The following is a 14500-nucleotide window of genomic DNA, read 5'->3' on the forward strand; positions in this document are numbered from 1 at the left end:
TGTTGGCACTGAAGAATTATTATTAATTTTTTTTTTGTTAAAATACCTCTTTTTTTTTTTCATTTTTCTTTTATTATTCATATGTGCATACAAGGCTTGGTTCATTTCTCCCCCCTGCTTATTATTAATTTTTAAAATATACCCTACTAAGGGGCTATGTTTAAGTGTCATTACTTTTCAGAAATACATACTAAGGACTGGATGTGTGGCTTCAGTGGTACAGCACCTGCTTAGCAAGTACAATGTCCTGAGTTCAAGTGTCACTACTACAAAAAAAAAAAGAAAGAAGTAGTAAAGGATTTACAGATGAAATTATATATCACCTAAGGTTTGCTTCAGAATAATATGAAAGGCAGGTAGATGGTGTAGATGAAATAAAATTCATCATAACTCTAATCTGATTGCACATTGATGATGGTTCCTTGGAAGTTACTGTAACATTCTGTTTACTTTTTTATATGGTTAAAAAAGTTTTTTGAATGTCTCCTGGTAGATACTATGTCCCATCAGAAGCAAAATTGTTAATCTACTAATGAAGTTTTGTTTTACTCTACTGGTTATAAAAGCTTTTTTGTCCTTTCTATTATTAGACTAAAAACATTAAAGAGATAGCCAAAAAGACACAAGCTCTTCCAAAAGTGAATTCAAAGAGGCAGCGGATCGTGATCTTCACCCAAGGGAGAGATGACACTATAATGGCCACAGGTACGTGTGGAAACTATGTGGCAAACCTAGTTTACAGCAATTGATTGCTTACAACACAATTCTTTGTTTTCTATTATAAAGAATTCTCAGCAGTGTACTTTTTAACCATTTTTTTTTATTTTAACAAATGTTCCTACCCTCCATCTTTGTAGAAATGATTTCATTTTTCAAGATGATAATTTATTAAAATTCAGTTGAGGGCCAGCTGTGGTGGTCCACACTTATAATCCCAATTACTTGGGAGGTGGAGACTGAGAGGATTCCAGTTCAAGGCCAGTCTGGGCAAAAGCTATCAAAATTCCATTTCAACAAACAAGGTGGGTATGATGGTTCATGTCTGTAACCCCAGCAATGCAAAACGTGTTGGTAAGAGGATCACAATCCAAGACTAACCCAGGCAGAAAGCAGGATACCCTATCTGGAAAATAACTAAAGCAAAAAGGGCTGGGTCATGGCTCAGGAGATCAAGCAAAACCCTAAGTTCATCTCCAGTATCACCAACAAATAGTAACACAATCTAAAAAAAAATTCAGTTGACTAAGACCACTTCAATATAGTTTATTTACTGTAGAAATTTTGAAGATTTTGTTTATACAGAAATGTCTTTCCTTAAAAAAGAATACATTTTACTTATAAATATTTGCTCTAGAATAAAATATACTTACTCATTATGAGCAAATCTGGAAATGTTGCTTCTTCAAATTTTTCTTAAAGAAGCAAATCTCATTTCTGTTTTTATTCAGCCATCCATTATATAGTACTCATAGGAATAAAATAGGAATTTCATCTAATGAACGAACATATTATTGGTTAAAATTATTGTCAATATGATGCTACTTCCTACTAAAGTCAAAATGGAGAGTTTCTATTCTATCTGAATCATTGAGATTAAAACCAGTTAATTACTTTTGTAAAAAGTAACAATTGTAACCTTTGTGTTTGTTCAGTATACAGCTAAACATTGAAATATAAGATATGATCCTTGGGGGAAGGGGAGGAAAGAAAACAAGATGTGATCCTTAAAGATCTAACTGGTGTCAAATGCCAGTGACTCATACCTATAATGCTAACTACTTGGGAGACTGAGATTGGGAGGATCTTGTTTCAAGGCCAGCCCTAGCACATAGATTGCAAGATATCATCTGCAAAGATAACCAGAGCAAAATAGACTGGAGGTGTGGCTCAAGTGGTAGAGCACTGGCTTTGCAAGTATGAAGCCCCGTCCCACAAACAAAAAGAAAAAATTTAACTGGCAAATAAAATTAATATAAAGTATGAGTCCAATATAAAGTATGATCATATTTCTTATTAATAAAAATATGGATTATTTTGACTTTGAGAAGGAGATCTATAAAGCTTAAAGAAAGTTGTTACAGTGACAATGAAGTAAATTGGCTTTTTAGCATATATTAATTTTACAAAGTAAGGGATTTTATTGTGATATTTCCAATCATGCACATAATGTACTTCAGTCAAATTCACCCCCTCTGTCACTCTTTCTTATCTCCCATGAAGTAAATTCTCATGAAGCAAATACAGAAAACCTGAAATGGTCATCAGTGAAATTATGGTCCAACTTTGGGACCACCATATTACAGCATTATCAAAAGTAAGATTCAGAATAATTCAGTGAATAGTAAGGAGTGAAGTGGGGATGTCCATGACATGAAACTGGTCTTCAGTTAATTGTTGAAGCTGGGCAGTGGAGATATGGTGTGGGGAAAGGTCACTGTACTGTTAAATCCACTTATATATATGTCTGAAATTTTTCATAATTCAACCCCTAAAAAAGATAGTTAAAAATGTTTTTTCAGACAAGAGTCAGAGATATTAAATGGCTTTCCCAAGAGAGATTGACATCCTTGCTAAACCTTAGATTCTGGCGGAGATTTAAAAAGAGGTACCAGGCACTGTGGAACTTTTTTTTTTTTTTTTTTTTTTTGGTGCTGAGGTTTGAACTCAGGGCCTCCTGTTTGCTAAGCAAGCACTCTACCACTTGAGGCACACCCCAGCCCTGACTATGTAATCTTTTACTGCTGTGGCAGGAAAAGGCATGTTGTGAATTTGTGTGAGAGAAAAGAGCCATAATAGGATAGCCCTGCATTGATGCAAACTATCTGATATGCTGTCTTCCTATAGTGTGTGGCCTATTGATGTCTTAGCAATGAATAGTTCAGAAAAGTGAAAACATGCTCTTATCTTATAGGAAATACAACACTACTTTCAGATTCACAAATGCTGTTTAGTTTGTGGAGAGATTCATTTTAAGGCCTTCTGTATTCCAGAAACACGTATCATACAACTGTCCTCCTCATTGTGAATTTGCACATTTTTCCCACAATTGAAAATTTGCCTCCCCCATCTTCTGACTGAATTTCCTTTTGGACTTATTTTATTCTTTATTAAATCTGAATTTCCTTTTGGAGTTATTTTGTTCTTTATTAATCTATTAATCCATTCTTAAGAATACTTCCCATCAGAAATTTATTTGAGGAAAGACACTGGCTAATCTTTGTTATTCCCACCATATGAAAATGAACTTAAATTAGAGGATGCACTATATCTGCAATGCATGATAACTATAAGACGGATAGAGAATCTGTTCAGTAATGTCAGCTACAAAAGCAAACATGATAAATGTTAATGCAGTTTTGAGCCCTGGGATAAGCTATTCAGCACACAAGCATAGCTGAATCTCTTTCTATGTTGTTATTCATGGCAGCCAAATAAATGTCAATAATAAAAGAGAATTAAAGATTTTCATTTCCCAGAGGCAGTCCTCTAATACAGCTTGATCTTTCATTTCATTTGTAATTCGTTCTCATGTCAGGATGCAATCATTCGCCAGGCTCTGGGTGTCATGTTAAGTCATTTAATAATGATTAAGAACATAAAAATGCTTGGCCTGTGGGGCAATTCACAGAAGAGATGCCAATTTGTTATTGTTTTCCTTCCTTTCCTCCTGAATATGGATCAGTTTTTTTCTACCTCCTAGCATTAAAATACTAATGGAAGATAGGAAGGTAAAGTGTACCTTAATTTACCATAAGTGACATTCCAGAATGGCACAAGACAGTGCTAACACACTTATTAAAGCACTAATTAGGAATTATTGTGCCTTAAACCTCACATTGCAGAGTATTTTTAAATGATCACATTGTTGCATTGTAACATTTAGCAATAATGTTAACAAGATCAATTTCCTTGGTATTTTATTCTAGAGACTTACCTCTTTTTGAGATATGGTATCTATAAACCACCTTCTCTTAAAATTTTAATCTTTTAATTCTTCTTATTTAAAATGCCAGGAAATCTAAATTCTTTTCCACTCATCCTGTTTTATTGGTCCTCTCTTTCATATTGGGTTTCCATCCAGTTCAGAGGTTCTGTCCCATATCAGTCATTGTCTTTACGAGCTAATTGAGTTAAAAAAAACTTTTTGTTGAGGGAGGTCTAGACAATGAAGAGTATGAAGAGTAACACAGTAGCATTTCACTTCTAGTTATTTGCCCAAAAAAATTGAAAACAGAATTTGAACAGGTGTGTATGCACCCATGATCATAGCATTGATCATAGCATTGTTATAACAATGCTATGATCATGGGTGCATAACAGTTATATGAAAAGGTACAAATATTCATCTACGGATGAATAGATAAAATATATATGTGTATACATACATGTTTATATATATTTACATACATACATACAATGGACTATTATTCAGTCTTTTATAAAAAGGAGTATCTGACACATGCTATAATGTGGATGAACCTTGAAGATACCATGGTAGGTGAAAGAACTAGGCACAAAGGGTAAATATTGTATGATTCCACTTATATTATATATTTAGAATAGTTGGATTTATAGAGACAAAAATAGAATGTTGGTAGCCGCAGGCTGGGATAGGAAAGAATGGGAAGTTATTGTTCAACGGGCACAGTGTTTCAGTTTTGCAAGATAAAAAAAAATTGTCCATCCATTGAGATGGATGGTCAGTGATGGTGACACAATAAGAATGTACTGAGTTACACTGAGCTGTAAACTCAAAAGTGGTTAAAAATGGTAAATATGGTATGTTTTAATCACAATTTTAAAAAACAAACATTAAATAATGAAAAAGAGTAAGAGGCTGAAGACGAAGGCAGAGTGAAAAGATACTGTTCATTTTGATCCTCTTAATAAATGTTGAATGAACTCGTTTAGTGACACAGGAGTCACTAAACTTTAGAAAACCTAAGAACAACACTTATTTTCCGAATGGGCAGAAACTACTACTGAAGTCTTATTATATTAACGCCTTATCATATTCAGGATTATTATAAAATATTATGTATGTATGTATATGCATATATATATGTAGTGCATCATAGAGAGTTTAATTTTCCCAGCTTTCCATACTAAATATATCACTAACAAGAGAATGCAATAGGTCTTTGGTTCTAAATTGAAAGTAATAAATTTCAAACGGCTGCCCTAAAAAAAATAATAATAAGGAAATTGATTTTGGAGAATAAGTTCTAGACTTCTTTTTTGAATACTTTCATACTTCTTTCTACGCTGCTTGAATTTCAGTTTTGCATAAAGAGAGATAACATATAGGTCAGAGGTTTTTAACTAGAAAACTACTATCATGCCAAAATCACCTAGTGAGTTTTTGGTAAATGGAGCCCTGCCTTCTTAAATGCACCTTCCCCTCAATCTGACAATCATACTGGAATAAATACCCACAAGAAGATATAATAGAAGCCAGTGCGGGTAGAGTTATCTAGCATTGTGTATTTGTTGACAAAGTTCCCTTACATGATAACAATGCTATCTATTCTCAATCTCACTTTGAGAATCAATTAGATGTCCACAGTAGGAAGATAGCATTGATTCCTAGAAGGACCTTTAAGTCAAATTTATTGAGATACAGATTACATATATTAAAATTTATATATATTTTCCTAAAGAATATATAAAAACTACCACAGCCAAAATACAGAACACCTCAAGTACTTTATATTGAAGTATAATATGCATATAAAATTGATACAGCTTTTCATTGCATGGACATACCTGTGGAACTACAACCAGATTTAGAAATCCAACATTGTAATCCAGCATTCAGAAGGGATAAGGCAGGAGGATCTCAAGTTCCAGGCTGTCCTGGGTTACATAGCAAGACTGTCTTTTAAAAAAGATAGAAAGAAAGAAAAAAGACGGCCAGGTGCCTGTAGTCCTAGCTACTTGGGAGGCCAAGAAAGGAGGATCTCAGTTTGAGGCCAACCTGGACAAAAATGTTAGTGAGACCCCATCTCAACCAACAATCTGGGCATGGTAGTACATCTGTACACAGGAGGTGTGGGCAGGAGGAGCTAGGGCCAAAGCTGATCCAGGCAAAAAGCGCAAGATTCTATCTGAAAAATAACTAAAGCAAAAAGGGCTGGCAGTGTAGCAGAAGGTCCTGAGTTTAAATCCCAGTACTGGGGGAAAAAAGTAAATAAAAGGAAAAAATAAAAGGGAATACAATACTTATAGCATTTTAGAAGACCCTCTGGTGCCCCTCCTAATCATTATCCCACCAACAGTAACCATTATCTTAGTGTATAGTGTTAGCAATTAGTTCTGCCTAATTCTTCAACGAAGTCACCCAGTATAAAAAAATTTTGCCTGGTTTTGTTCCCATTCTTTTTTGTGTACTGTGTTACTTTTTGACAAGTAGTATCCCAGGTTCATGTTGTGTGTTCCCTGCCTCAGTCCTGGAATCAACCACTTCTCCTAAGAACCCTGGTTCCTTTTATTGACATATGGTACTTAGAAACCCAGATCTCAGCATTCAGTATGCTCTTTGCTCCTGAGTGTCATTGTATCTAGGCCCTCTTAGCAGAATTGGGCAACATGTGTGTATAACAAGCTATACATACATACCAGTTATATTTAGTTCAGTGTCCGTTTATGTATGTTAAACCATGTTATATTTTATTCCAAACAACATAGTATTCATTCTACCCTTTGCCCTTGCAGTGTTTTTAATGTCCCCTTTTGATATGGAAGATTCTGGCTCTATTATCTAAAAAATATATTTACTTATTTGTTCCATCCTCAAGTAGTTTTGAATTGCTACTTCCACCCTTATAAGAAACATATGTACTTGTGATAGTATTTGTTTACAGTTGTTTTTGCCTTGGCCCTACAATGTCCAGCCAAAATATAGCTATCCAAAGTAAGTTAATTCTTTTATTTCATCCTCGTTAGTGTTGCTGCATTATTCAGTTGTAATGTAGGTAGGGTCATTTGTTGGAGTATGTGTTTCATCTTGGTTTCCTTTCACATCCTGATGGAATTTTTTTCAATAAATAGAATTCACTCTTTTTACTGTCATATATTAATGATTTTGCCCAATACATAAGATCTTGTAACCATGGCTGTAGTTAGGATACAGAAGACTTCCAATTTTCAGTTCCAGATTTCCAAAGGGTCATACCAATATACGCTCTCACTAGCACTGTGTAGAGGATATATTTACCAGCATTTGCCACTGTCCATCTTTTTAATTTTTCCATTCTGATGAGTATGTAACAGCATCTCATTGTGATTTTGATTGGAGTTTTCCTGGTTTCCAATATGGTGTAGGTAGATGTACCTTTTCATCTACTTATTGGCATTTTAGGTACCTTCTTTTGTGACATCCCTGTTAAAGTCTTATTCCTATATTGCCTTGTCTTATTGGTTTAGAATTTTTTTTATAGTCTGCATAAAAATCTTTTGTTAGGTAGATGTATGGAAAATATCTTTTCCCAATCTGTGGCTTGCCTTTTAACTTTCTTCATGGTATCTTTGGCTTTTTGAGACACGATCTCATTATATAGCCCAGGCTGGCTTTGTTGTGAGCCTCCTGCCTCAGCCTTCCTAGTGCTGCTATTACCAGGCATGCATCACCATGCCAGGTTTTTTCATGGTATCTTTTGATTTAAAAAAAGCCATTAATTTAAATACAGCCCAATTCATGTTTCCCCACCTTATAATTAGTGTTTCTTATGTTCCTTTAAAGAAAATAGTTACTGTGAATCCCCAACTTGTAAAGATATACTCCTAATATTTACATTTTTTTTTCGGTACTGGGGCTTGAACTCAGGGCCTCCACCGTGAGCCACTCCACCAGCCCTATTTTTGTGAAGGGTTTTTCAAGATATGGTCTCACAAACTATTTGCCCAGGCTCTTCCAATTGCAATCCTCCTAATCTCTGCCTCCTGAGTAGCTAGGATTATAGGCATGAGCCATGGGTGCCCAGCAGGAGGTTTTCTCTCTATCTCTCTTTCTCTCCTCTTTTTGGTGGTGCTGGGGTTTGAACTCAGGACCTCACACTTGCTAGGCAGGCACTCTACCACTTGAGCCACACCACCAGCTACATTTTTGAAATCTTTTATTCTTCTCAACTAGCATAACCATCTGTGTATATGTATATACATATACATATGTATATACATTGGAGTAAAGACATCTGCTTATGTCCGTATCAATACCTACTTGAAGTCCAGGTGTGGTACTACACATCTGTAATACCACCACTTAAGAGGCTTGAGAATTCAAGGGCAGCCTGGGCTACAGAATGAGACCTGCAAAAATAAACAAACAAATAAATAAATAAAAACTACCTAATCCAACATCATTCATTTATATAAACATGCCTCCCTGACTACACTATGGTGACATCTTTGTCATATTTCAGATGACCTTGTATATTTCTGAGTCTTTTTCTAAATTCTCTATACCATTATTCTCTTTGTCCTTTACTAACTGGATACTCTTCTACTTAGTTTATAATCAGTCTTCTTATCTGGTAAATCTGATCTTCCAACTTTGTTTTTCAACATTCTACTGGCTTTCTTTGCCATTTGCATTTCTGCATAGATTCTCGAATTAACTTAATTGCTACAAATAAAATTCTTGAACTGGGTGTGGTGGTACATGCTTATGATCTCCAGCACTAGGGATGTGGAAGCAGGAAGGTCATGAGTTGAGGCCAGCCTGGAATACATACATAGTGAGTTCCAGGCCACTATGAGATCCTGTCTCAACCCTGGCCCCTCCCCCTCAAAAATCTTTTTAATTCCTTAGTAGAATGTTTTTCAGATTATATTAAATCTGTAAGTCAATTTGGAGTATTTTACAGTATTTTTTTTCTTTACAGTATTTTTTTTCTCAATTCAGCATATTACTCTCCATTAATTAGGGTCCCTGTAATATTTTTAAATGTTTTGTTATTTTCAGTGTACAGATCTTATGTGTGTGTGTATACATATATGTGTATGTAATCTTGTAATACATATCTTTTTAGATTTGTTTCTATTTGCTTTTTACTGATATATGTTTTAATACTTACCTTTTCACATACTAACTATAATAATTTTTCTGTTAATTCTTTTGCATTTTCTTTGTCTGCAGTATACCATCTGATTTTCTTCTTTTACAATCTTGTTTTCTTTCTTTACTGCACTGGCTAGCACAGTAAGACACATTGAGTAACAGTACAATTAATCTGGTTATAATAAGCATCTTTGTGTTCCCAATCTCAGTTAAAAAAAAACTTTAATATTTCAGCCAAAACAGTAGCTTTACCAGACTGAGGAAAATTTCATTCCATTAATAGCTCATTTAGCTCCCATAGTGGCTCATGATTGTAATTATAGCTACTCTGGAGGTGGATATCAGGAGTATCTCAGTTTGAGGCCAGCCCAGGCACAAAGTTAGGGAGACCCCACCTCAACAGTAAAAGCTAGGCGTGGTAGTGTGTGCCTGTCATCCCAGCTGTGCAGAAAGTCCGGACTAGCCCAGATATAAACAGGAGACCCTACTCGAAAAAGAAAAGCAAAAGCAACTGAGGGCATAGCTCAACTGATGGAGTGCCTGCCTAGCAAGTGCAAGACCCTAGTTCAACCCCCAGTACTGCCACAAAAGAAAAACAGTTTGCCTGGGTTCTTTTCTGGGGCGGGGGTGGGGGGAGTTGGTGGCACTGGGGTTTGAACTCAGGGCCTCCCACTTGTTATAAGATGCTCTGCTACTTGAGCCTCTGCCAGTCCAAAAGGTCATCTCACATGTAATTACATTAAGGAGGATTTTGTCGGGGGGCGGGGGGGGGTTGGTGGTACTGGGGTTTGAACTCAGAGCCTCATACTTGTTAGACAGGTGTTCTACTGTTTGAGCCACTCCACCAGCCCACTTGTCCAGTTTTTTTTTTTTTTTTTTTAACATTATAATTTTATTTTTTTTTTTTTCATTTTTCTTTTATTATTCATATGTGCATACAAGGCTTGGTTTATTTCTCCCCCCTGCCCCCACCCCCTCCCTTACCACCCACTCCACCCCCTCCCGCTCCCCCCCTTAATACCCAGCAGAAACTATTTTGCCCTTATCTCTAATTTTGTTGTAGAGAGAGTATAAGCAATAATAGGAAGGAACAAGGGGTTTTGCTGGTTGAGATAAGGATAGCTATACAGGGCATTGACTCACATTGATTTCCTGTGCGTGGGTGTTACCTTCTAGGTTAATTCTTTTTGATCTAACCTTTTCTCTAGTTCCTGGTCCCCTTTTCCTATTGGCCTCAGTTGCTTTAAGGTATCTGCTTTAGTTTCTCTGCATTAAGGGCAACAAATGCTAGCTAGTTTTTTAGGTGTCTTACCTATCCTCACCCCTCCCTTGTGTGCTCTCGCTTTTATCATGTGCTCATAGTCCAATCCCCTTGCTGTGTTGACACAGGGGATTTTGACACAGGGACTCACTATATTGCACAAGCTGGCCTCAGACTCCTAGGCTAAGCCATCGTCTTTGCCTCAGCCTCTTACGTAGTTGAGACTACAGATGCATATCACTGTGCCAGCTAGATTTTTTTTAATCATGAACACATACTAAGTTTTATCAGGAACTTCCATAGCTAAGATTACCATATGTTTTTTTCCCTTTAATGTGTGAATTACTGATGTGCGATTGATTATGGAATGGCATACCAACTTTACATTCTTCAAATAATCTCAACGTAGACATGATGTCTTTTTATATCCACAGTTAAATAGGAGTTTGTTATTTTTTTAATGTTTGTTTGTTTTGGCAGCACTGGGGATTGAACACAGGACCTTAGGCTTGCTAGGCAAGCACTCTACCACTTGAGCCACATCCCTATTCCTAGTCGTGGTATCTTTTTAATATGTCATTGCATTTGACCTGACAGGATGTCGTTTTGGTATTTCGTTAGTTTGGATAGGAATATTATGATAGTCTTAAGAAATAAATTAGAAAGTGACTTTTTCTGCTCTAGAAGACTTTGTATAAGATCAATGCTATTTTTATATAAATATTTAAAGAACTCATCCATCAAAATATCTTGGCCCAGTGAATATCTTATATGACCTTTAAAAAAAATTATAAACTCAGCTTCTTACCCTTTTGGCTCAGAGGAGGTCAAGGTGCAACTTTCTTTGGTCCTCCCAAATCTGGGTTCATTTGACTCCAACCACCTTCACCATGCTGGTGAAGTTCGACCCCAATGAAATCAAAGTCATGAACCCAGACTATAGGTGAGGTTCGTGCCATGTCTTCCCTGGTCCCCAAGATTAGGCTCCTGGGTCTAATCTGGTTGTTGATGACATCATCAAGGAACCAGCAGACCTTCTGGTTCTGCGTATTACAGTGAGACTGATCACTCAGGACAGGCCAGATTGAGGTGGTACCTTCCTCCTCTGCCCTGATCATCCAAGCCCTTAAGAAGCCACCAGGAAGAACTGGAAAACATTAAACAGAATAAAAATGTTACTTTTGATGAGATTTTCAACATTGCCTGATTCTTAGGCAGAGAACATTCTGAAACCATTAAAAAGCATCCTGGAGATTCCCCAGTCTGTGGACTGCAGTGTTGATGACCACCATCCTCATGACATCATAGGTTACAGCAACACTGGTACATTGCAATGCATAGCTAGTTAAGAAGATGGCTGGAGGCATGGGTGAAATTATAGAGCAACTGCCTGGCAAGTGCAAGGCCCTGAGATCAAACCCTAGTACTGTCAAAAAAATAAAAGCAGTACTATGGAAAAAAATTTCAATAAAGGATCATCTGACCAAAAAAGTCAGTTTGTTTAATTAAATGCTTAGGGTGGTTCTAATTTTTTTCCAATGACAGTTTTGACACATTATATTTTTTACCAGAAATTTGTCAACATCATTTACATATTCAGATTTATTAGCATGAATTTATTAAAACTATTCTTTCATTCTTTTTAGGATCTAAAGTACATTTTTTAATTCTTGGATCTTAGAAATTTTTGATTTCTCATTTTTTTCTTCATTTTGGGGCAGGGTCTCTCTCTCTTTCTCTAGGCCTAGGCTGGCCTGTAACTCTCTCCTGCCTCCACCTCCCAAGTGCTGGGATTACAAATGTGGGCCACCATACTCGGTTTTCTTGATCACCCTTCTTAAAGATCTGTTTTAGTTTGAGTTTTCTGAGAAGCAAATGCCAAGATGGAGTTCTACAAAAAATTTGTTAGGAAAAATTACATATGAGGAGAAACAGATGAGAGCTGGAAGAAGCAGAAGATATTCAGACTTTGCTGTGAGTTTGACCACCGTTGAAGAGAAAGAGGCTTAGACTGCAATACATTTAGAGTTTTGACAAAACCTGTGGGGGTTTCCTTGAGCCAAAGACGTTCATCAAAGCAGTCCCACTTCTCAGAAATATATATCCATAGCATTTCTACTGTGCTCAGTCCCATATGAATGTAGTAACGCACTCAAGTCATCAGTTCTGCTCTACATAGCCATACCTCAGAAGCATATTTTCATGGCTACAATTTTGGCTATGTCAGTTTTGCTAATTTTGTAAAGAACTAACTCTAACTTTGTTGATTTTTCTCTGTTGTATATTTGCTTCCCGTTTTTTAACTGTTGTGGCTTGGGCACAGTGGCATGTGTCTGCAGTCCCAGCTACTTGAGAGGCTGAGTCAGGAGGAGTGCTTGAGCCCATGAGTTTGAGGCCAGCATGGGCAATATAGCAAGACCCTGTCCTTAAAAAATAAATAAAATAAGTAAAAATTTTCATATTTACTACTTTCTTCTCTTTTCAGTAAGTGTAACTTACAAATTTTGTCATATTTTTATCTTTCCACCTTAAAATATTTTCTATTTCCAATTGTAATTTTTTTAATCCACGATATTGTTGGTCTCACATATTTTTCTTCTTCTTTCCTTTCCTGCTGCTTTTTAATTGATCAAGTATTTTTTCCTCTATTTGCTTGTGAGCTAAATATCTTTTTAATGTTTGCCTTAAAAAGTATCATTGACATATTAAAATCAACTATAAATCATAGGTTTGTTTTGTTTTGTTTTGTTTTTTTGGTGTTTGGATTGAACCCAGGACCTTGCACTTGCTAAGCACATGCCTTACCACTGAGCTATGGTACAAAAAAATCACAACTTTTGCCACTTCTCATACAATGGTAAGGTCTTGAACATCTTAATCCCATACAAACCATCCAGCCTTTTGTATTATTTGTTGTTAGTTATATCAATTCTAAATATATTTTTAAACCTTGAGGAGGAACATTATTTTTGTCTTTCCACTACTTTTCTTTCTTCATTTTTGTGTTTTCATCTGAGATCATTTTTCTTGTGCTTAAACCAGCTTCATTTATTTGACTCAGGGTATGTGTATGGGCTGTTTTTTGTTTGTTTCTGTTTCTTTTTCGTTACTATTTTTTGTTACTTTCAATGAGCACAGAACTCTTAAGTTGGAAGTTAACATTTTGTGAGCTTTTTGCAAATGGCCTTCCTTTGTCTTTCAGATGCTCCTGTTTTTGCTTTTATTTCTTTGTTCGTTTTGTTTCATTTGAGACAGGGTCTCACTTTTTAGCCCTCCTGTCTAAGCCTACGGAGTGCTAGAATTACAGGTGTGTACCACAGTGCTCAGCTCTGGAGTTTCTCATTATTATTAAATATTCAACTGTTAGTCTTATTTTGGTTCTTTAGAACATAATATTTCTACTTTTTCAGTTGTTTTTTTTAGAATTTTTCTTCAGCGTTAACTTTGTACTTGGTTCTGGTTTTCCTTGTGCTTATCTTGTTGGGGTTTTAATGCTTCTTAAATCTGTGGCTGATGACTCTCATGAGTTTTGGAAAATTCTCAGTCATTATCTTTTTACAACTGGTCCATCTCTTTCAGTCAGGATTCTAGTTATGCACATATTAGACCTTCTCACTGTATCCTGTCTTTTATGCTCTTTTATATATTTTCCTTCTGTTCCTCCTTAAGCTTCAGTGCATATGTTTGGTAAATGCCCTGGCATTTACTAATTTTCTCTTATCTGCTTTGCCCAGTTTACATTTCAAAACATCTATTTTGTTCTTTATTTTGGTAGTCACATTTTTTATTTTCTAAATTATTTCATTGTTTTTTATTGATCCCCATTCTATATCCTAATCCTCTACCTTGTCATCTGTTTTTTGAGCATATTAATCACATTAGTAATAAATTCCTTATCAGAAAACTATAATATCTGAGTTATCTGGAGATCTGTTTCTTTTGATCTCTTTTCTTTATGACTTGCTTCTTGGTTTGCCTGATAATTTTTTTCTCAAATGTTAAATATTGTCCATAATAAATTACAGAGTTTCTATTAGTAATCCTGTCTTCCTATGTTAGTTACCTAGAGTAAAGATAACCAAGCTGGGGGCTTGGTTCAAGTGGTAGGACACTTGCCCAGCAAGTATAAGGCCCTAGGTTCAGTCACCAGTACCAAAAAGAAAAAACCACCCCTCTGCCTT

The 14500-nt window shown here is 35.9% G+C and overlaps 1 protein-coding gene and 1 non-coding gene across 4 annotated transcripts in view; one reads left to right on the top strand and one right to left on the bottom strand.

Annotated features, from left to right (window-relative positions):
• The window catches only part of Adk (adenosine kinase), a 502187-nt gene that overhangs the window by 405294 nt on the left and 82393 nt on the right, over window positions 1–14500 (top strand). For 2 of the 3 annotated variants that reach the window (XM_074079212.1, XM_074079213.1), the window contains exon 9: window positions 591–705. The exons of the other annotated variant lie outside the window; for it this stretch is intronic. In XM_074079212.1, the coding sequence (XP_073935313.1) occupies window positions 591–705 (115 nt within the window). The remainder of the gene's footprint in view (window positions 1–590; window positions 706–14500) is intronic. 3 annotated transcript variants of the gene reach the window in all.
• Trnaa-agc (transfer RNA alanine (anticodon AGC)) lies at window positions 8022–8094 on the bottom strand. Its single transcript has one exon. It is a non-coding gene; the product is annotated as a tRNA-Ala (tRNA).

This window comes from Castor canadensis, chromosome 7 (assembly GCF_047511655.1).
Source record: "Castor canadensis chromosome 7, mCasCan1.hap1v2, whole genome shotgun sequence".
NCBI lineage: Eukaryota > Metazoa > Chordata > Mammalia > Rodentia > Castoridae > Castor > Castor canadensis.